The sequence below is a fragment of the Aulonocara stuartgranti genome (assembly GCF_965226115.1).
Source record: "Aulonocara stuartgranti genome assembly, chromosome: 10".
In the NCBI taxonomy this organism is placed as follows: domain Eukaryota; kingdom Metazoa; phylum Chordata; class Actinopteri; order Cichliformes; family Cichlidae; genus Aulonocara; species Aulonocara stuartgranti.
In genome coordinates, this window is record NC_138946.1 from 3066879 (window position 1) to 3089688 (window position 22810).

The 22810-nt window shown below is 42.4% G+C and overlaps 1 protein-coding gene across 5 annotated transcripts in view; it reads left to right on the top strand.

Annotated features, from left to right (window-relative positions):
- Positions 1 to 22810, top strand: part of dbn1 (drebrin 1) — a 114177-nt gene that overhangs the window by 77508 nt on the left and 13859 nt on the right. For all 5 annotated transcript variants that reach the window (XM_082549384.1, XM_082549386.1, XM_082549387.1 and 2 more), the window contains exons 2-4: positions 14280 to 14335; positions 18038 to 18150; positions 21519 to 21593. In XM_082549384.1, coding sequence (XP_082405510.1) covers positions 14280 to 14335; positions 18038 to 18150; positions 21519 to 21593 — 244 coding nt within the window. The remainder of the gene's footprint in view (positions 1 to 14279; positions 14336 to 18037; positions 18151 to 21518; positions 21594 to 22810) is intronic.

A 22810-nucleotide genomic window follows, 5' to 3' on the forward strand; every position in this document is an offset into this window, starting at 1 on the left:
TCGGCATTGATAACGTCTGTTAAATGAAAACAGAAAAAAATAACAAAGAAATTCAACCGTGTTACGAATGTTGTTGTTGCATAGTTTATCCACCAGAGGGCGCTCTGCAACTTCCCCGTTGGCAATATGTGTTCGGAATGCCAACCGTTACCCAGAGTCGGAAAGAGCGTGAACAAGTAAATCAGTGCACATGAGAAATATTAGTAAAAGCTGTGATTCGTCTGAAAGAAAACAAATATCAGCCGACGTATTTCAGCACGTTGGTATCGGCCTTAAACAGTCGTGTATCAGTCGAGCTCGAGAAGCGAGTCACACTGTGACACTGGCTGGATTTTTTTCAGTATTTCTTAATGTTGACCGCACAGAAGTCAGGTTCAGGAAATCCTCTGAGGCGACCCGGATTCAGCTTCCAGCTTCACTGCTGATGTGTCGCTCCACATTCCTCTTAACTTATTTCCCTACTTTTGGTAAAATAGGATCACATTATGGATGCCCATTCTCAGCCTGAGGCCCAAAAGAGAAATGAAAACGATTGTTTGGGGACTAAAATTAATTTCCTCTTATAACGGTCACGTCTAACTTCCGTGTTTTATTTGTGCTGGTTTCATTTCTGTGTTTAGGGTTCGAGGCCTGTAAACATTTTCTCTGATTCCTCAATCATTTAACCGAACATCCTGTAGGAAGCACAAGCTCGTGTTTTTTCTTTCTTCTTAGAACCTGAAGCTTTTGTTTTCCAATCCTTTCCAGGCTCCAAGTCCAGGTTATTATTTACAGAAATCCTCGTTTGTTTAATCTGTGCTGTCCCAGATTTCTAGGATAGGTTGTTTTACATCATTGAAATGATTTAGAAGAAATGCTGATGTAAACCAAATTCCTCCTGAAAATTAAATGCAAGTCAGCCTTTTCCCGATTACAAAGAGCGCCCTGCCAAACACGGAGACAGACAGGGAGGCGAGTGGTAAGCCGGCCGGTTTGCTCACCAAATTCTTGCGCATTGATGGAAAATGTTCCCTCAGTGATTTCAGTGCCTCGGCAGTTACTGGTTCGGGGAAATGATTTTCCATGTGGTGAATCCATTATTGGCCAGGAACATGTAGGATGTGTACTGGAAGTGTGGTGGGACACATCAGGAACAGATGTGGAGATATAGATGTCGGGATAAAGACCCAGGCATTTGGATTCACTTTTGTAGTGTCAGGCTAAGAGTCCGGGCTGCACCGCGCTTCTGTTTTCTAGCATGAGCACACATGAGGACAATAGCTGCTGCGCTGCAGGAATGAACGCCATTCTCTCAGATAATGTGAAATATTTTTATTCAGGAACCCGTTCCAGCATTTAGGTCACATCTGCTTTCAGAATAGGTTGCTGCTTACTTTCTGTTGCTGGTTAAAAGCATGTGTGTCATCGTGTTAACGCTGATTCTGTGCGACATATGGCCGCTCAGTGACCTTTCCGAGAGCAGAAATTATCTGTGTGTCGGAAGGAAGAGAAGGAATGTAAAAGTGTGCTTGAATGGATTCCAGCGTGTGAGGCACGTTTGTCTGGTCACATCCACCCTTCTGATGGTATTTAGACCTCATGTGTCATTTTGTACAGGAAAATAAATAAAAATAAATACATGACTCAATAAATTCATTGATAACCATTAAACATAGCAAAATAATCATTAAAAATTTTTTTTACGCGATTTGCTGTTTTAGTTTCCAAATTTGCTTCTGTGTGGATTTAATGATGAAGCCAAACCTGCAGTTCCTCTCACATCCACTAGAGGCTCCAGCAGTTAGTCACTTCCCATAGACTCCCATGTTAAAATATCAGACGTTACAGACAGAAATAAACACGTTTACAGCCTGATACAAAAACCTCACACTTATTTTATTTCTAAGGGTAGTTTCCTCCTCCATAACAACCCGGTCTTTAAGTCTGACATCATTAGCCATTTCCGGGTCCAAACGCCGCTTCAGGTCCCAAAGTCAAACGAACACTGCGGCATCGCTGAGAGTTAAAAACTGTCTAAATTCTTTCATCTGAAATAAAGTAATCAGTGTTGCTGTTTTTACCAACAATTAGGTTAAACATCCAGATATCAACCAATACAGGATTAATGAAGTTTAATGGAATTAGAAGTTAGCAGGGAGTTAGCTCGCTAACATGATATAGCATGTTCTGACTGAGAGATTTCTGAAAGATTAAAACGCACAGCTCTGCTGTCACTTCCGACATAAATGAAAGCAAAACTAAGCAGCAGTGACATTTGTAACGTTACTGAAGTTGGGCTAGATGGTGTATAATGATGTGCTACGTGATCGCTAGTGACACAGCTATGTTAGCATAATGCTAACTTTTTTTCCACTTGATAAAAGTTAACGTGAGGGTTCCTGATGGTTAGGGACAAATGCAATCGCATGGCAGGATGCTGTAAACGGACCAAACTTCAGTCAGGAGAACAACTGAGATAATCCATCCACACTAAGAGGTTACTCATTAATATACTGCTGCTGGGCTGTAGTTACATCGTAAGGTTTTAAACACTGAGCTTTAAAATGAAAAGTGATAATAAAAACCGAGAGAGGCCGACAGTGATCACTGACTGTTTTTAGGGGCTTGTTGAGATTAAATGGAACAACATACAAAGCATTAAAACACGTTAAAAACACAACAGCCTTATTAAACAGAGAGTAGTTTGGACAGCTGTTGCATTTGTTTATAACTCGACTGGAAACTGTTCAATTTAAATTATGAGGTTTGGCTTCTTTGATTGAGCGGTGTCTTGACACAGGTGGTTTGAGCTGATTCAAGTTAATTCAGTTTCTATTTATAAAGCACCAAATAACAACAACAGTTGCCTAAAGGTGCTTTATATTACACAGTAAAGACCCTTGAATAAAGCATTACTGATGTCTTAGTTTCCACCCTGTTGTACAAATGTAGTCACAGACTCAATGGGTTACATCATTGTAGCTACGTCTGTAATCCCTGTAATGTTTTTTTAAATTCTATACTATTTAACTTTTACATGCCCCTGATTACCTAAAATATGACCACCTGTTCTATTTTATATGTCTGTTTGAGTCTTCAAGCTATGGGTTATTAAATGAATAAGAAGTAAATAAAGAAATGTGAAAGGAAATGATTTGGGCCGTCAGTATAAAACGTAATAAATAGAGAAGTAAAGTACAAAATAATAAATTCATTTATTTACACTTACTTTTTGTAAATTGTTTAATCATTTTGGCAGTGTTCACCCTCCGTATCCTCCTGCCTGAAAGACAGTATTTCATTTTTGTGTGTCTGGACTTCAGTAATGACTAAATTAAAGTGACATTTATGTAGAGGAAGTAAAATATCAGCTAAGATTGAGGCTAAAACTCTGTTTTAAACCCTGAAACAGAATAAGAGGTCCTGCTGTATTTACTCTGATATTTGATGTAACGTCAGACATAAAAAGACTTTTTCTCTTTCTGTTTTTCTTTTCTTCACCTCAAAGCTGTAAATAACCGCAATGTGACAATTACTCTGTCCCACCTCTGCACCACACACACACACACACACACACACACACACACACACACACTGCAATTATGCTTTCCTCCGGGGGAGCCATTACCAGGGAATCCATCTTTTCCTCATTATAATTTAATTGAAGTGCAGAGAGATGCAGACTCATGTTCGAGCTGCCATTTTTCTCCACTTTCCTTCTTTTCTCCTCGTTCATGTTCTCGCCGCTGCTCTGGGTTTCATGTGTTTGATCACATGACTCAGATGTATGTTATGTTGTATAGAGCTTTTTATTTTCCCCTGCACAGGCGCCGGGCTCAGCCTAAGAGTCGGGGCGATCCGCTCCTTCATGTTGAGAGCAGCCGGCTGACGTGGTTCAGACGTCCTGTTAGGATGGATGGAGGCTTTTCTGGGCATGCCCACCTAGGAGGAAACCCCGGGGTAGATTATTTATGTCAGCTGACCTGGGAGCACCGTCTAATCAAGCGTGATGTTCAGGTTGTAAATGGTGAACCTATTTGGAGTCCTGTAACTGAGTATCCACGCCTCGCTCATCACAGCTGGTTTCAAAGTTTGAAACTTCAAAACTGGACTTCACTGACCAATCACAAGGGCAGCGTCTGTCTTTTATATACAGTCTATCGTTAGCGTTCTTGAAATCAGCGTTAAAAGATGGCGTCAGGTTGATGTAGACTATTTTTAGAGGAAAACTGTTGTTTTATCTCCCTCCCTTCCCCTCCTCGCTCTTTATTCATTGCTGCTAGGCTAATGTCTGTCTAAACAGCCCCTTTTTCACTTCATGCCACCCTTCACTCATGAAATAAACAGCTTCCTTTTGCATCTAAAGAGCTGCTTTTAGGTTTTTGTGTCAGTGTGTGGGCAGTTTTTCTCTGAAATGGAAGCGCTTCAGAGCTACGAGCAGCGTTTAGCTTCTGAGAGAGGGCATTTGTGAGCTAACACACCTACACCGCTGGATTTATGACAAGTGGAGTCACAATCTGCACAAACCGAGAACAGTTAAAGGCCGAGTGAGTGCGGAGCCGCTCCGGCTGTTGTTCCGTGCGTTTAGCCGGATGTAAAGAGTCTCGTGGTGGTGCCGGACCTACACCTCATTTTCCCACCTCGCCTTCGTCTTACTCAGCGGGTCAGCGTGCCGATCTCTGCATTTCCAGACCGACAGATATGTGAGTCACAGCTGCTTCCTAATGCCCTCCTTCATTCCCTCTGAAACATTACCCATAATTCTTTGTCCTCGTGTCTGTCTGCCTCATTTTTTTCACATTGAGTCACCATGTAGGGTTCATGCTCAATAAATCACGCTGCGCTGTCCGACCACAGGAATAACAGCTCTCGCCAGCATACTCTGTCTGCCTGCTTCTGTCTTTACGGCTCGTCGTCAGTATTTAAAGTCTCTCTGTTCTGTCTTCTTCTCTCACCACACATATTTTTCTCTCCCCGTGGCCATTAAAAAACTCCCACAGGAATCCATGACTCTCAAACCTCATATATAAATATCAGATTCTTGTGTTTCTACTCTTTGAATTTATTTGTTTCTAGTTACTGTTACTTGTTTACCATCAGACTAACCTTGTTCTTACTTCTGTACAAAAATTCTTCTTTTTACCGCAAAGAGAGATTTTTGTTTGGAAAAGAACCCACACAGTGTCTTTGAACACTGCTCTCAGCTCAGCTCTGTTTGGGCTGATTGATGTGTATCAATGTAAGCCCCGCCCCCTTCCCCCTAATCGAAGCCCCGCCCCCACTCCATACGATAATAATACTAACAATGATGAAGTTTTTCTCTCATTGCAATGTCTCAGCCCCACCCTCATTCTCCCTCTGAAACCCCCGCCCCTTTCCAAAGTCCCGCCCCTTTCGGAAGCCCCGCCCCTCTCTTCACAAAAAGACATTCAGAAAAAAAACACTGTTGACAACACCTCGGTAACACAAATGCTAACCACACCTTTGTTTTAAGAGGTAAAATTACTGCTTTTTTCAATGGAGTCTGGTGCAGGGTGGTGGCTTCATATCTCTGTCAGGAAGATACGGTGATATTGAGTCCTTTAGGTCTTTCTGCCTCTACCTGAGGACATGGCTGACTGCCACCTGCTGCAGGTAACATGCTCTATATAAGCCCATCGTCCCCCACAGAGGGAGAACACGTTACCCACTTTACTTTTGTGTTTACGTTGTTATATAATAGAGGAGACAAAGCTGAAAACTGTTAATCCTGACACATGGACTCGCACCTGTATTGGATTTGGACATTGCTCAGTCTGTTGCCGTGTATAACCATCGGTTCCTCTCTGGTGTTTTTCCTCTCAGAGCAGCACAGAGCGCTCTGACGTCCGCTGATCATGAAGTCCAGGAAGTGTGAGAGTACACGATCCCTTTGGTTTCTCACCGCCCGGCTGGATCCTTTCAGAGGACTGAAGTGTTAACTGTCCGTGGCAGTTTTATGGCCCTGCTCTGTGCTCGCTCTGGACCGCTTTAACTGGGAATTGACTGTGGAGGAGAATTTGCTGAGATATTTTTGGTATCAAATGTCGTTAAATCACAGCTTCTTCCCGTTTTGAAGCTCTCGCGCATCGTGTTGCTCTGCAAACGCCTCCTCTTTTTGCTTTTGGCTAATTGTTTTTGTGAAATTCGACTCACTACTCCGGTGGTTACTCATTTAACACGAGTTGTTTAGTGTTATGTTTAATGACATTCAGCTATTTAATGGTGCTGATAAGATGATACAAATGTGACTCTGACACATCAGCATGCTTCACAATAAAAAACAAACCCAGGCTTTCTCTGCCAGCAGCGCTGAGTAACATGCTTGGATGTCACACTGTTCCACAATCAGGTCGCACAAATAAAACGTGGAAGTGCTTAAAAACCTGCATTCTACTTGTAGCCCACCAGGGGGCGATTGCAAATAAACTATCCGGTTGTTCAGTCTGACGTCACTAGCCGTGTCTGGGTCTAAACTCCGCTGCAGGTCCATATATCAAACGATCACTATGGCATTACTGAGAGTTGAAAAACTGTCTAAAGTCTTTCATCTTTAATAAAATGATCAGCGTTCTGCTCTACCAGGTGTAACAATTGAGTTTAACATCCAGGCATCCATGAAAACGGAATTTATGACATTTAACGGAGTTAGAAGTTAGCAGGGAGTTAGCTCACTAGCTTCTATCTAAATACAATATAGCATGTCCTGACTGCGGGGTTTTGGAAACAAATTAAAACGTACAGCTCTGTTATCACTTCCAACATAAATGAAGACAGAAAACTAAACAGCAGTGACGTTTGTAGGGTTACTGAAGTTGGGCTAGCTGGTATATAATGATGTGCTACGTGACCGCTAGCGACACAGCTATGTTAGCATAATATAAACAAGCTAACTTTTTTCCACTCGATAAAAGTTACCGTGAGTGTTCTCGGTGGTCAGGAACAAATGTAATCGCATGGCAGGATGCTGTAAAAGGACCAAACTTCAGCCAGGAGAACAACTGAGATAATCCATCCACAATACGAGGTTAGTCATTCATATACTGCTGCATGGGCTGGGCTGTAGTTACATCCTAAGGTTTTAAAAACTGAGCTTAAATAAATGATTAGCGGTAATAAAAGCCGAGGGAGGTCAGCAGTGATCACTGACTGTTTTAGGAGCTTTTTGAGATCAAATAGAAGAAAATACAAAACATTAAACATGTTAACAACACAAATGCCATATTAAACGCAGACTACTTTAGACCCGGAAGTAGGATTCGTCGCGTCATCACTGAACAACCGGATAGACATCTATGAGGAAACCGCTTTCTGTCTGTCCTGAGTTCATGGACTGAATCATTTGTTTTGGGTCAAACTGAATAAAAAAAGAAATACTTTGTAAATCTTCATTGTTCCACGTTTCACACAGGATTAGCTGTGGTCATTTCCATTCACTTATTGACTAACGTCTTACCTATCACATATCACAAAGTTGTTTCATAGGTAGATTTGGTCACATTTGTTCCATGCGGCCAAGATGGGGTTGGCATAAATGCTCGTCTTGAGGCTTAAAAACAGGACTTAAGACACTAGAGGATGAGGTTACGGTAGCTACATCTGGGTTCAGCTCACTGGGGCAGCAATCTGAGCAGAGAAGCCCAGATGTTCCTCACCCCACCACCTCCTACAGCTCATTAGGATGTTTCCAGCCCAGTCGACAGACATAAAGAGTCTGCCCTGGGGCCTCCTCCTGGTACGACATGCCTGAATACCTCACCAACAAGGCATCCAGGAGGTATCCTAGTCAGATGCCCAAGCCACCCTAACTGCCTCCTTTCGATGTGGAGGAGGAGCCACTCCACTGCTGATCCTATTTCTAAGAGAGAGGTCAGCCACCCTTCAGACAAAGCTCATTGCGCCGCTCATATCTGCAGTCCGTCTGTTAGTCTCACGCTAAAAAAAATACCGGTAAACACAAGTAACAACGTCTTCAGGAAAACAGTCACCATAGTGGACAAAAGGTGTTTTTGGTTTTAGAAGCAGACGTCACAGACGGCTCACAGCTGCTGAACGCTCTAAAGTCTTTCACTCATCGTATCAGCACGAAGGGCGAGAACAAAACTCACAGCGATGCACTTACAGGTCGGAGAACGAACACCTTTAGTGTCTGCAGAGGTTAAATGATGGGAAGTGAAGGTGAAAGCAGCATAATGGTTGCGTCACAGTGCTGTGGAAACGTGCCTGTCACTGAAACCAGTAAAAAAAATAATCATGTGACCTCAGGATATTGGTGATAGTCGTGCAGCCGCGGCTCTCTGTGGGGAGGAGAGTCTTCTTCTGAAGTCGTCACGGAAACACACACACTGACTCTACACTTGGTGTGCGTGTGTGTGTGTGTGTGTGTACATGCGTGTGTGTGTGTGTGTGTGTGTACATGCGTGTGTGTGTGTGTGTGTCTGTACATGCGTGTGTGCGTGTGTGTGTGTGTGTGTGTGTCTGTACATGCGTGTGTGCGTGTGTGTGTGTGTGTCTGTACGTGTGTGTGTGTGTGTGTGTGTGTCTGTACATGCGTGTGTGTGTGTGTGTGTGCGTGTCTGTACATGCGCGTGTGTGTGTGTGTGTGTGTGTGTGTGTGTGTGTGTCTTTACATGCGTGTGTGTGTGTGTGTGTGTGTGTGTGTGTGTCTGTACATGCGTGTGTGTGTGTGTGTGTGTGTGTGTGTGTGTCTGTACATGCGCGTGTGTGTGTGTGTGTGTGTGTGTGTGTGTGTGTTTTGCCCTTCAGCTCTCCTTCACCCCCCTCCTTCCTTCCTGCCGCTGCTGTCTTTACATCGATGCCCCCCTCAGGTCACTAACTGCTGTTACTCACATAATGATGGGGGATGCTGCCTGGTTGCCATGGTGATACTCACATTGGGGGTATGTGTGTTTGTTAGAGGGAGAGAGAGAGATTTGTCTTGGCAACCTCTTTGTGTGTGTGTGTGTGTGTGTGTGTGTGTGTGTGTGTGTGTGTGTGTGTTACAGTCTGAGCAACCGAGCTGCTGGACAGAATAATGGAAACAGCGGCGTCCTCTCAGAGCTTCGTGCTCTTTTCCTTTTTTTTTACCTGTGAAACAAACAAAGGTGCGCTGTCACATCACCCTGTGTTTACTGGACCATGTCACACACCTGTACTGCACCTCCTCCCTGATCCTGATCATTTATCTTCCCCCACATGTCGTCAGGGTTTTAGCTTCATGTGAGCATCTGTGCTAATCGGATGGAGACGGCGCCTCCTCTGGAGCTTCTTCCTGTTTTAAACATGTTAACGGAGCACTGCATAACCCCACTGTTGTTAATGACAGCCGTGGCTCTTCAGTGAAAGACCGTGATCAGCCTGGGCTTCATGTTTGCAGTATAACATCTCATATATGTCAGTCTTTACAAGAGCTAGGACATGGACATGTGTCCTGTGCAGCATATATACCCTGTATCATATAATATATACTGTTTGCCAGGTATAAAATATGTTATATATCTATATATTCAGTTATTTTAGGAAACTCTTTCACAAGTAGAAACTACTGCCAACACCTGGCTAATGTACTCTGATTAGGGATGGGTATTGTTTAGGTTTTATCAGATACCGGTGCCAAACCGGTACTTTTGAAAAGGTGCCGGTGCTTAAAGAATGGAGAACACAAACTTTGTCCAAAAACCTCTTATGTTTTTATTTTTAGCAGTCTCTTTTTTTCAAAATCCATCTTGGAAAATGATGGCCATTTTTGAAAATTCTGATGGGATATAACAAATGATTAGCTCTGTAGGGAAAAACAGTGACTGTTTTTAAGAGCTCTGGTTCTTTACGTGTGCTTTCTGATAAACTGTTTAAAAAGTTGATCCTCAAACCAAAAAATCCCTCCAGAAGTCCAAGCCTGGCCAAATAACGGGAGTTTTCCCTGACAGCTAATTCCCATTTGGCTAAGCGGGCTGCATCAGACAAAGCTGGATTTATTTTGGCATGTTAGCTAATGCTAGCTAATGTTTGCTTGATACCCAAAGCAGCAGTTAGCCGGGTTCAAATGCTACGTTCTATTTTTCTTGGAAGCCAGACTTCAGAGCTTGGAGTGATGGCAATCCCAAGTTGAGTGTCTCCACTAGTAAAGTCAGAAAAGCAGGATTTATTTTGCTCCTAAGCGATGTGCAACCATTTGTGCATCGCTAGCAATCCAGTGATAGTTCACTAGCAATGCTGGTGATGTTTTTTTTTGTTTGTTTTTTTAATGTTTATCAGTAAAAACCGCTGCTGCAGCACATTCAGGGAAACACCCTGACCCACACTCTGCGTATGTCTCACACAGCCACAAATACACAACAGTGGCAGCACGGGTTACATGTTTTACAGTTTTGCTAATGTTTACGTGCACTGCCGCCATCTTGGATTGTGAAGTCGGGGTTGGTGGGGCTGCTCCAACACTCGGAGAGGGAAGTCTATTTTCAGTTCCAGTTTAAAGTTCCAGTTGAGAACTTGGAAATTAGGCTTAAAAAGTAACGGCTTTGCTGTCATTAGCTTGTGAAGCCGGGACGCTGGTTGATTTCAGGCTATGAAAGGTCTGTTTGTCCTTCACACTCTTCCTTCCCTGTGCATTGAAATTTCCATGATGAGACGAGAGCTTTCTCCTGATTGGACACGCAGAGGAAACTGATGTTCTGGATTGAATGTGATTACTTGATGAGCTTCATCAGTCCTCTCGTCATTCATCCCCTGCTGCCTCTTCATCAAACATCTTCTCCTTTCCTCTCCCGTCCTCGTGCGTGATAAACTGCTCACACACAAACACACGCGGAGCTGTTTCTAGGTCACGAGGGCTTATATGAATAATAAACAGCTGTCTGCTTTAAAGAGAATTATTTATAGAGGCCTTGAATGAGCGACATACACACTCTTCATCGCTTTCTCTCCACCTTAAACGCCTCCTCCTCGACTTTCTCCGTATTGTTGTCTTCATTATCTGTTATCGCTTTATTTCCCGGCCTCGCCGTGTTTGTTTCTGCCTCCAGGAATTCTCTCTGATGCTGATACTGCTGTACCTGTCATATACAGGAAGCTGTAGTAGTAGTAGCTGTAGTATCAGACTGTGTTCTTACACCTTCCATCTGTTTTTCATCTGGATTTCCTGGTTCAGACCTGAGTATCCAGGCCATACACAGCCCGGCAGTTATGAGAAGATAAAATGTTAACCCCAGCAGCATCGAACAACAAGTGGAGGAAAAAATTAGTGTCGGAGTCAATTAATATCAGCCAGCCACGTCGCCGAGAGCTGAATCCGTGCCGAGATGCTGACTCCCCAGTTTACAGCGAGAGAGCGCCACATTAACACATACATCAGAGTCTGCAGTCATTCATAATTAGCGAAACTCATTTTCCCCTCTTGACCGACTGGTGGTTGCATCACAACATGCAAAAAACATGTTTATTTATGCTGTAAAGTGTCTCCAGTGGACGTTAGAGGAACTGCGGGTTTTAGTTGAATCTAATCTGCCTCTGATGGTTATTTCTGTTTGTATAATCATGAACTCAGCAGGCACTGGGGTTGGATCGATCCCAGTATCGATATTAGTATTGGTATCGGTATCAGATCGATACTGGTGCCATAGGACCGATACTTTGTTTCTGTTCAGCAAGTTTAGCATGTAGCCGTCTGAACTGTGTTTAAATATTTTTTTTAGAAATGAAAAAATGTACCTCACACCTTGCTGTGTTGACTGTCACGTCTATTTAAAGCCTACAGCACATTTAAACAAAGCTGACCCAAAAACGTCAGAGATGGGCTCAGTTTCAAAATCCATGAAAAGCCGAATGATGTGTTTTATTGGGTTAAATGATTATTGTGGAAAGTAAAAACCAGCGATTTAGTGTTCAGAATTTGACAAACCGATGATGACTCATCTTATAAATCATGACACACTGCTCTCCCCTAAGTTGCTGCCCTTATAGGGTAAAAGTCATCGGTATTGGTATCGGCAGAGCTGGCCCTGTATGGATGGAAGATGGAAAAACTGACCTTCCAAAATAAATCTGGAGTCCTACGAGGTCACGCTCCGACTGGCACAAGTTTAAAGAAGCAGTCTTACAGCTGGAAGATCTGCTGACAGGAGCTGTAATCTGTTAATCTGTGAGGAAAGTGAAAATGTAGCAGTGAGGAGATGTGGTGATGCATAAACAGAGAAAGAAACAGGAAGCAGAGAGTGACTCTGCAGAAACAGACAGGATGGCGGGCGGGGAGCTGAGGTCAGCAGGAAGTCAGACGCTGGCCAGACTAAAGCTTTGGGCTGAAACAGCATGATGTCATGTGGACTGAGCCCTCGTGGTAATCCCAAACATCCACACACACACTGTAACAGAACACACACTCACCAAGGCAGCTGCAAATCCACCAATCAAACTAAAAGTATCTCACATTCAGGCAGGTGAGTGCGGCTCACAAACTGACGAGATCAGGCTCTTAATCCTGAGGAAAAGTAAAATTAAAACTATTTAATCTGTGTCATATGTTGCTATTATTTTTGATTAAGGAAACCTGATAAATAAGACAATAATCAGCTTCTGAGTTAGTCACTTCTATGATTTAAAAGAAGTCTGTAGCAATCCCGTGTGTTGCTGTCTGGTTTATAATCTCCTGATAAATTTCTCAGCCCAGCATCTCATATCCTTCAATAATCTGTTTCTGCTGCTTCCTGCTGGTTCCCAGTTTGTTCGCCTCACGCACAGGTTAGCTGGAAGTGGTCGGGCATGTAACTCAGCAGCTTTGCATGACTCACAGTTCAAAAAAATCCTTCTTTATCTGACACTCGGCCCCTCAGTTCATCCTCTGTCCAAACAAGCTGTTTTGAGTCCCATCTTTAAAGTGACTTTCTTCTGATTGGTTGCCCCTCATAAACAGTCTGAACAGCAGGTAGGCGGGGCTTCTGTGCACAAAACGGCCACATTTGGGACATTAACCCCTCTGTGACATCAGGCAGTGAGTAGAGTAAGAAAAAACTCGGCGTTTGGAGGAGCCTGAGTGTTTGGCTCACTGTGATTCTTTGGACTTGCCTCATTAGAGTATAAGCTCCGCCCACTGAAACAGGTCCTTGATGTCTACACGCCTGCTTCCTTTTTATTTGTCAAACATGTTTCACTGCAGTTATTTTCTCTGTTGTTATCGTATTTTTAACAGGGGCGTGTAGCACATGGATGTTTGTAGATGCAGTACCGTGATTGGCCACTAGCACTGCTGTGGCGCTCTGCTCAAAGATAAATTGAAACAAATCGCAGCGTCGTGGAAACAGCAGTGTGGCTGTGTTTTATGCAGTTGGTTCTTTCTGACCTTTCGTGCAGATTACTGGGTTTTATTTTATTTGCTTCGCTGCAGGGTTACAGCAGGACTTTCAATCTGGAGATGCAGGCTAAGCTGTAATCTCTGTCACCTTCATTCAGCCTCAGCAGAGAGGTCAGAGGTGGCTGTGAGGAGGCACCAGTTTAATTTGTTTTTCATAATTCGGGGAGTGCTCAGTGCACGTTCGTGTCTCTGCAGCTCCTGTGTGTGTCGGTGTGTATTTGAGGAAAGCACAGTTTTAGAAGCAGACAGTCAGAAGATGCATTATCTCAGTTCTTCAAAGGGCGGCTCCTCCTTCAGTCAAACCAAATAATCAGGACGGTCTTTGAAGCTGTGCTGACGGCTGGAGTCGCCGGCCTGTGAACCTCCCTCGTCGTGCAGCAGCTCGTCTGTTATCTGCTGCAAAACTGTTTCGGGGGATGGGGCCTGTCTGACAGGACTCGCCACAGAGAAGGCTGATGGGAGTTTCTAAGAGCACTCTCTGGTTCATGCAGTGGCTGGAGGTTTGTGCTGTGAGTTGTTTTGGAAAGAAAGTGTTGCTCCATAACAACAGGCTGAAAAGCAGCACGAGTGTCTGCGTGCACGTGAGCACAGCGGCCAGTAAACAGAGCTGTGAAGAGACCGGACGCCGAGGTCTCATTGTTTTTACAAACCCAAACAAAGAGTTTCAGTCGTTGCGTCGAGAAGTTTCTGGGGCTCAGACTTAAGCAAAGAACAAATGAAAAACTCGAGCTTTAACGTTGCACAGAGAACAGAAAGGCGGGACTCAAACTGTGGGTTTTTCTTCTCTGTTCTCCTGGAGAAACTTCACCGAGCGTGCACAGCAGGAAAAGCAAAAATAAATACTCGAGTAAAATACCTGAACATTGTCTTAAGTGGAGTAACAAAGTATTTGTACCTCGTTACTTGTGTCTAATTAGCACTCTGTCTGTGTTTCTAACAGGGCCTTGTACACATACGAGGATGAAAGCAACGACCTGACGCTGGCGGCGTCCGGAGGTAAGTCTCTGCTGATGTGACTCCCTCTCCTGTCCCGTCGCTGACATCATTTCTGTGTTTTTAATGAAAAAGGTTTTAATGGCGAGCGTTCAGATTGGCTCCAATTTGCTTCTGCAGACCGGCGGCTGTAAATCACGATGAGCAGCGTCTGCTGCAGCTTTGGGGGTAAAAGCAATCATGCTCTTTGTCTCCTGATTGTTACTGAGCCATCAGAGAGATTCATTATCATTTCTGCTAATGATGCGCTGCAGGATCATTACAGAGTAATGGCACCCCTCCTGATTCGATGCTCGCTGTCACTGTGTGTGTTGTGTGTCGTTTGTTAGCCAGGATTTAGCAAATGTGCGCACGGTGGTTAATGTTAAACATCAGAAGCAGAGTGAAAGTCCAAATCTGGCTCGATTCACACGCATCCGTTCAGAGACAGCTTCAAATCAAATCAAATCACTTTTATTGTCACATCACATGTGCAGGTACATTGGTACAGCACATGTGAGTGAAATTCTTGTGTGCGAGCTTCACAAGCAACAGAGTTGTGCAAAATACAATAATGTAAACAAGCAAAATACAAGAATGGCTACATCTGAAACTAATAAATATATGTACAATATATAATAGTATATGCATTTCTGGATGTGTATACTAAATATTTTTCTACGTGTGTGTGTGTGTGTGTGTGTGTACACATATTTTACAAATTAAATAGAGTAAACAATAAATAGAATATATGAAATAAATAAAATAAAATATACAGAGTGAGACATGTGCAAAACAGTGGCATTACTGTACAGTATGGAGTGCATAATGTTAAAGTTCCAGTAGTGAAGCTGAAGCTGAAGCTTTGACCTGTGTGCACGTTTACTCTGGCAACACAGACTCAGCAGTTTGTGAAATACTCACCATTTTATCTTATTTTAATTTTTTCATATTCTTGGGCACGAAAATGCTTCTTTATTCTCAGTTAAATAAACTGAAAAACCCACTGATGTGTGTCCTTGTGCACAAAGCAAAGAGGAAAACGTTCACATATGCGGGGCTGGGGGTGGGGGGTAGTTTGAGCCCATTGCTGATTGGATTTGTTTACACTGGTTTTGGTCTACACACTCACCCCACAAGCAGAGAGTAGGCTACAGTTAGGTAATAAAAACTGATCTTTTGAATGTAGCTAAACGTCTGCTTAAAGCACAGCTGAGGACCCAGATAAGACCAAATAACACTACAGGCTGTCCTTAGTTTGCCTGACTGGGAATTTGATACAAAGTAAATACATGTAAAGAAGGAAAAATCATTTAAATTAATAAATACTTAAAGAAACTGACAGTGGTTTAAAGGATGAATCTGAATTTCAGTCATAATCTACGTGAGACCCGGTAACCTCCTGCTGCTCTGTTTCACTCTGTCGCTGAGCTCAAACAGGAAGAGCTCAAACATACATAAAAATAAAGTTTTATCTGTGAACGTCTCATCTGAATAACCCTCTACAAGCCTAATGTAATCATCAGTGTATAAAAAGAAGTGCTAAAGTGAAGTGTTTGCATCACAAATGCTGCAGGGACGATGATGATGATGATGCTTGAAGACACTTCTACCCAGGAAACCTTCAAACCTAAACAAACCTATAAGCTGTGGAATAAAACCAGTAAAATTAACCCAGATTAACCATTTTTTAAGCTCCATGTTTTAGTTCTTGCATTTGTTCAGCATAGCTTTGCATGACTCACAGTTCAAAGTCATTCTTATTTATCCTAAACCGAAACAAGCAGGTTTAGCTTTATTCACGCCAACTCTCTTCTGATTGGCTGCCCCAGCAGGCTAATCTATCTCACGGATTGGTTCAGACCACAGGACAGGGTGCTGTCTGGATGAGAGCGAAGTCTCATAGTTTTCCACCTGTTTTCCGTAGATGAATGTTCTGGAGTGGAAGTGTTGGAGTATGTGGAGATTTTCTCTGTGAAACAAGCAGGACCTTCAATTAAAAGGATGTTTGCACCATTATACTCTAAAATCTCAAAACATTATATCATTCAGCATTAATGGCGCCGTCACTGCTGTGATAGTAACCTATGCTGTTTGTTCTTACATCATTGTGGATGCTGGTTTTTAATTCTGTACTGGTTCTGATTGGTCAGACCACAGGATGGATTTCCACGCGGGCTGGTTCATCTCCTGAGAGATGGTGGTGGCTTCAGTCTGTTGTTTTCTCTGCACAGTAGAGATTTAACCAAAACTGCTGGATGTAGTGATGAGCTGTGCTCACTGACAGAAGTGTCCGTTAGTCTGTGCTGAGATTTCTCCGAATCTTTGAATTATGCTGCCAAAGATGATGAAATCTCCATTCTTTGCAGTTTCATCTTGTTCTTAATCAAACATGTGGATCATCAAGAATGAGATTTCCATCACGAATCATTGGGGTCCAGATTAGCCAACACAGCTGGTAGAAACTGTCACTGCTGCTGGCCAAAGAGAGAGGAAGCAGAGAGGGGGATGGCATGTTAGCAGGCAGCGGGAGGGTGGAGGCGGGACACTTAATGTGGGGACTATGTAGTGGACATGCAGGTGTGACAGAGGAGGATGCTGGGATAGGGTGAGAAGGAGGCAGATGATGAGCTGTGGTGACCCCCCAAGAAAGATCTTGTTCCTAAATGAATTATGCAGTACGTGTGATCTGTTTTAACACGGAAGTTTAAAGACGTTTATGTAGCATTGTGAACTCCAGATGTTTTGTGTTTGCTGATGTGAAGTTGACAATAATCTGAATGGTCCTGTGTGATGATGAGTCATCACCTGAATGTTCCCAGACAGGATCTGCTTATTTCCATTGAGCGTTCACATTGTTATGCTAATCTAGAAGTACAGAGAGAGTGATTCACTTCACTGAAAACTTCATTATGTTGGAGATTTAATTTCAAGGAACGACTCTAGTTTTTTATGCACTCGTCACTTTAGAGAATTTAATCTGTTTTGCTTTCATAACATGTTTTTTTTTGTTTTTTTAATCGAGAGAAAAGGTCCAAAAGTCAGAATTAGCTGTTATTTCACTGCACTTTGTCTGTGGGATATTTATGCAAATACTGCACGTCTAATATCTCATTTACATATTTAAAGGTCAAATTAAACAAAATTTGCAATACAAAAAGTAGCTGTCTGTCTAATGGCTAAGTTTTATGGTGATATGTTACTTAAGTACTATTTTCTACTCAATAAGAACCTTTTGAAACTTTTGAGGCTGTTTAAAAGTGAATTTTCTGGTTTACTGTGACAGAAATCTCTAGTTCAGTATTTCCAGTTTATACTGGGAGGTTTTCTCAGAGTCTGACTTATCTGACATTTTATGCTGGAAAGTTGACCGTTTCTTATAATCTCTAAGTTATTATTTCAGAAACGAATCCATAGATTAGTGGATAATCTGTGGATTCGTTTCTGGAAAGAGAACAAATATAAACACTTTTAGATCAAAAAGGCCTCAGTTAAAAATTTCTGCACACTTTTAATACAGAAAATATTATTCTTAATGTGAGTAATCACCTTAATAATCTGTGACTAACTTGTACTTGCACTGGAAGTGTAGATTAAAAAGTTTTATTCTCAGGTGTCTGAGCGGTGACGCTGGTGTCCCGTGGAGAGCGAGTCAGCAGAAGCTGAAAAAGCAGGCATGGCTGCGACTGTGCTGCAGTCATAATGAACTCTTGTTCTGTGCTGCAGGAGGCGGCCTGGCAGAGATCACGCTGACCTTTGACAGCGGCAGGGTGATGTACGGCTTCTGCGGCCTGAAGGAGCCCACCGCCGCTCTGCCACGATACATCCTCATCAACTGGGTGAGTCGCTGGGACGAGGGGGAAACGGGAGGGGGCATGCTCTGAAATGTCCTTCAATGCTATAAATGAGAATATCAGAGTCATCGAGGGTCGCTGCACATTTTCAATTTAGTCGTTTATTTGACAAGGACGCGCCGATGAGAGCGATCTAAAACTCGTCGTCGCTGCAGCCTCAGCAGCTGGAAGAAGAGTGGCATCGGCAGCGGTCGTAGACACGCTGATGTCACCAAATGCTGCGATTGTAGTGAAAGTGTGAGAAGCTCTGAAACTCGATTAATGTACCAGATTTGTTTAGCAGTGGCCAACCAGCCCACCAACTGTCTTCACATTCTGAATCAATCACTGGTTGGACAGGAGTTCACTGAGGCATCATGTTTTTCCATTTGAGCTTAGTCCATTAAAATGTGTAAAAGACAGAGTTACAAAAATCACTTAATGAAATATCCAGAAATGCTCTTACTTTGGCAGAAAATGTTATATTCATGATTTAGATAATCAGTCTGTGTATGAAACAAAGTGTGCTTTTTATATTCTGTGTCAGATGTACTTTAGTCTTTTAAGCCTCTCTCTACTTCTACTTTATCTGAATCTGAGCTTTCGTTACTTCAAAAATTAATAGTTTTAAACACAGATCATATGAAGAAATGATAAAACATTATAATTATGCTAATTAGAAGATTTAGCTTACGTTACGCACTTTAGGTAGAACTTTGATACGTCAAATAGCTAGCAGATTGTCACATTAGAAGTTATGTTAAGCTTAACTGTTTTAATTTCTTCAAAGCAAACGGTCTTTATATAAAAATATCTTTCTGTAGGGTAAATGTTAGCTTACTTAATATGTTTTTATTTATTCTGTAACGACAAAAAACTGTCTGGCTTCTGCAAAAAGTTTGCAAGCACACAAGCTAGGCCAGGTCACAAGCTAGGACTTTGGCTAACGTTGGTCAGCTAGCTGTAGCATCTCTATGAGCATGAATGTGCTGTTAGTTACTCCTTAATTTTAGCTGAAAAAGTAACGTTCTAAAAAGAGATATATCATAATAGCTGTTGTTATCCATTGTGCTATGTGAACTTTTATCTGCTGTCTGCTAGCTATTAAACATGTTGCTAAATTACGTACCTAGCAATTTTTCTCATTAGCAGTGAAGCTGATTCTTTCTAAATTAGCTAAACCTAAAACAAACTTAGGTGTATCCATGAATCAGAAGGTGTTTATTTTGCTATATTATTAGGGCTGTTCGATATAACGATATATATCAGATGACGATATAAAAACGTCTGTCGTTTCATTTTACGCTATCGTTTGTTTCGTGGTGTCGCAAAATAAACTCTTTACGGCAATATTTTTTCATGGTTCTGATGGTCACTGTAGTGGCTATATTAATTTCTTCTTTCTCTCTTTCTCTTATATTTAATATAACCACACTACGGACAGACAAGCGCCTGTTTTTATGCTTTGTCGTTAGCAACAACGACGGTAACACCATCGCGTGTCCGCTTGTTTATGTTCCACATAAACCTTTCACAATAAAGCTCAAGATCCTGTTGAGACTTTTCAAAATAAACTGAATCACATGAAAGAGCAGATTATTTACGGATGAGAAGTAAAAAAGAGCCGCCAGGTGCTAAAAATGAACCTTAGACTCAAACGTTAGAACAGGCTTTTCCCCGCAGCACGCCGTGTAATAAATACTCACAAAGAAAACGGCGGCCGTTTCAACCTATGTCTAAAAATGTATCGTTTCATGCATCGTTAAAACACTCGACTCCCGCTACATGACAGCTGGAAACACTTCACGCAAGTCGAGCTGCCCGAGATTCACAGAATTTACAGAAAATGTTACATTTTTGTGATTTATATCGTTATCGGACGATAGATGTCTTTTATCGGGATATGAGATTTTGGTCATATCGCACAGCCCTATATATTATAGATATTTTTTTTCTTAGACATGGGTCACTTTCTTTTTTTGGTTACCTTCTACAAGTAACCGACCCAGTGACATCACGTTCTGTCCTGACACAAGGTGGCGCTAAACATATTCTAGAAGCTTTAACTTTAAGCACGTATTTGGCATTTCGGAGTCAGCAAGAATAGGAACAAGATGTATGTTTGGAATTATAAAAATTGACTGTTTTTATTGTTTTTTAACTAAAGAGACCTGCAGGTAAAATGATGATGAAAATCTTAAACACTGTCTTTAAAGCGCTTCATGTTGTGGTTTTAATAGGAAAGCAGGATGTGGACTTTTCTTCCTCACGCTGTAATAAGTGAAAACCTCCAGTTAAAGTGCGGGCCAAACCAGAGAGGAAGGAAATGGAGTCGTAGCACCAGGCATGCTAACGGAGCAGTTACCGTTTAATTCATGATGAAAAGGAAGTGTAGCAGGAAGGGATGAATAATTTGTGATGTTAAGGTTAGTTATACACACTGAGAGTCTCCAGCGACGTGCGCTGAAAGCATTTAAACAAAGTCTGAGAGCCTCATGATGGATGCTTTCTTTTCTGAACCTGACAACAGCAGGGGCGCCCTGAGCTGGAGCTTAATGACACAGTGCAGCGAGAGGCAGACTGAAACAATCCGTCCTCCAGAAATTAGCTATAATTGCTGCTTTTTCCCCCCATAACACAATTCCAGAGGTAAATGGAAGGAAAATAAGAGATATGGTCATTAATGCAGCAAACCGAGACTGAGAGAGAAACAAAAAGGTATTTAATGGTTAAATGAGACTGGGAGAGGAGCCACTGGAGTCCATCACAATATAACAGAGCAACATTAGCAGCCAAAAGAGCACCAGACTGTGGCTAACCGGGCCAAACCAGGCTCAACGGTGCCAAAAAACGTCCCAAAATGGGAATAAAAGGTCTTCGAAATGTTCTTCTTCAAAAATGCTGCGAAAGCATCCAAGCAGCAGCTCCTTCTCTCTTCCTTCATCCGACGCTCACTCACAGACAGATAAGAGATGAATGGCTGTGAATGCAGCTGAGACGGGGCTGTTTTCCTGTGTAATTGCTGTGCACTGCGTTTGTATTGTGTGGGAATGAATTAGCTGTGATTACTGAATCACATCCTGTTATAATACAACTGCTGCAATAACCGAACATGACCACGGCTAAACAAAAGCCCTAATGAGACCAAAGGGAGGGAGAAACTGCCCTTCAGTTTGGTCACTTGGAAGACAAAATAATTAGTGGATATTTGACTAAATGTAACAAAAAGCACAAAAGAAATTAGCATGTGTATCCTGATTGGTTGATTTAGCATCCTTTTGCTTCTTTTTTACCAGTTTCTTCATCCAACTCTTCTTCACGCCGTCCTTTTTACTCTCGTTTTTGTTGTTACACCGTCTCTTGTTCTCTTTCAGGTTGGAGATGATGTGCCAGATGCCAGGAAGTGTGCCTGTGCCAGCCATGTCGCCACCATCGCAGACTTCTTCCAGGTCAGACCCAGCACCGCAGTCGTACATAGTCCCAGAAAGAAACCATAAACACGACAGTTCATATTCATCTTGTGTGTAAGACATGTATTTTATAAAAGTTGAACATCTGAAATAGGAAACCAGTGTAAAAGTGCCTTAAAGCTGCACTCTTTTCAACGTCCACCAGGGGGCGGCTCCTCTGCCGTTTTCATCATGGGCATGAATGTCGTAATAATTTTGAGCTTTTAATGATTTCTTTGAACTCTTCTTAAGAAACAAGAATTGGTGCAAATTTGAATTTATTCTAGATTTCCTATAATCCAAACAGGGTCAGAACTATGCATAGAGGATAGTGATCTTGATTGGCTACAGCTGCTAGTTTCTGTTGGCAGTATAAAAATGATTCATTGGATTGACCAACACTTAGTGTAAACAATGGGAAAGTCCAAGGCACGAGTTGGGAGCGTTGCTGAGTGCGTTATCTACACAACTGTGAATATCAAGATAATTAAAAACTAATAACACTATACAATAGTACTGAGGTCTGGAAGAAGACCCCAACTATCACCCTCAGAATAGAGGGAAGGTGTTAGGATGTTCAGGAACAACCAGGAACCACCAAGGCGATGAACTGGAAACTGGTAGAACACCATCATCCACAGTGAAGTGGGTCTTACATCACCATGGACCGAGAGCTTGCTGACTGCTTCAGAATCGACACCTTCAGACTCGACTGAAATTTGCAGCTGCCCACATGGACGAGCCGAACACCTTCTAAAGAAAAGGTTTATGGTCCAATGAGACAAAGATCGAGCTGTTTGGCTGCAATGACAAAAACTAGTTTGGAAGAACAAGGGTGAGAATTTCAAACCTACCGAACTGTGAAGCATCATGATGTCGGGCTGTTTTGATGCCAGTAGTATTGGTACATCGCACCAAGTTCATCTTATACCAGCAGCTTGACGGTTTATACTTGGACCAAACATGTTCCAGCAGGACAATGATCCCATCGTGGCTGGTTCAGGAATGGAGAAAGCAGGACAACATTGAGCTTCTACAATGAACTTCACAAATCAACAGCTTCAACCCTGTTGGAACTTCGTAGGCTTTATTCAAAGCCAGGCCAATAACAGGAAACCAGCCAATTTAAATGAATCCTAAATAAACTCGATGTGAATGGAAACGTCTGGCCACATCTGTAGGTCCATCTTTTACTTTCAGTCTGTTAGATTTCTGCT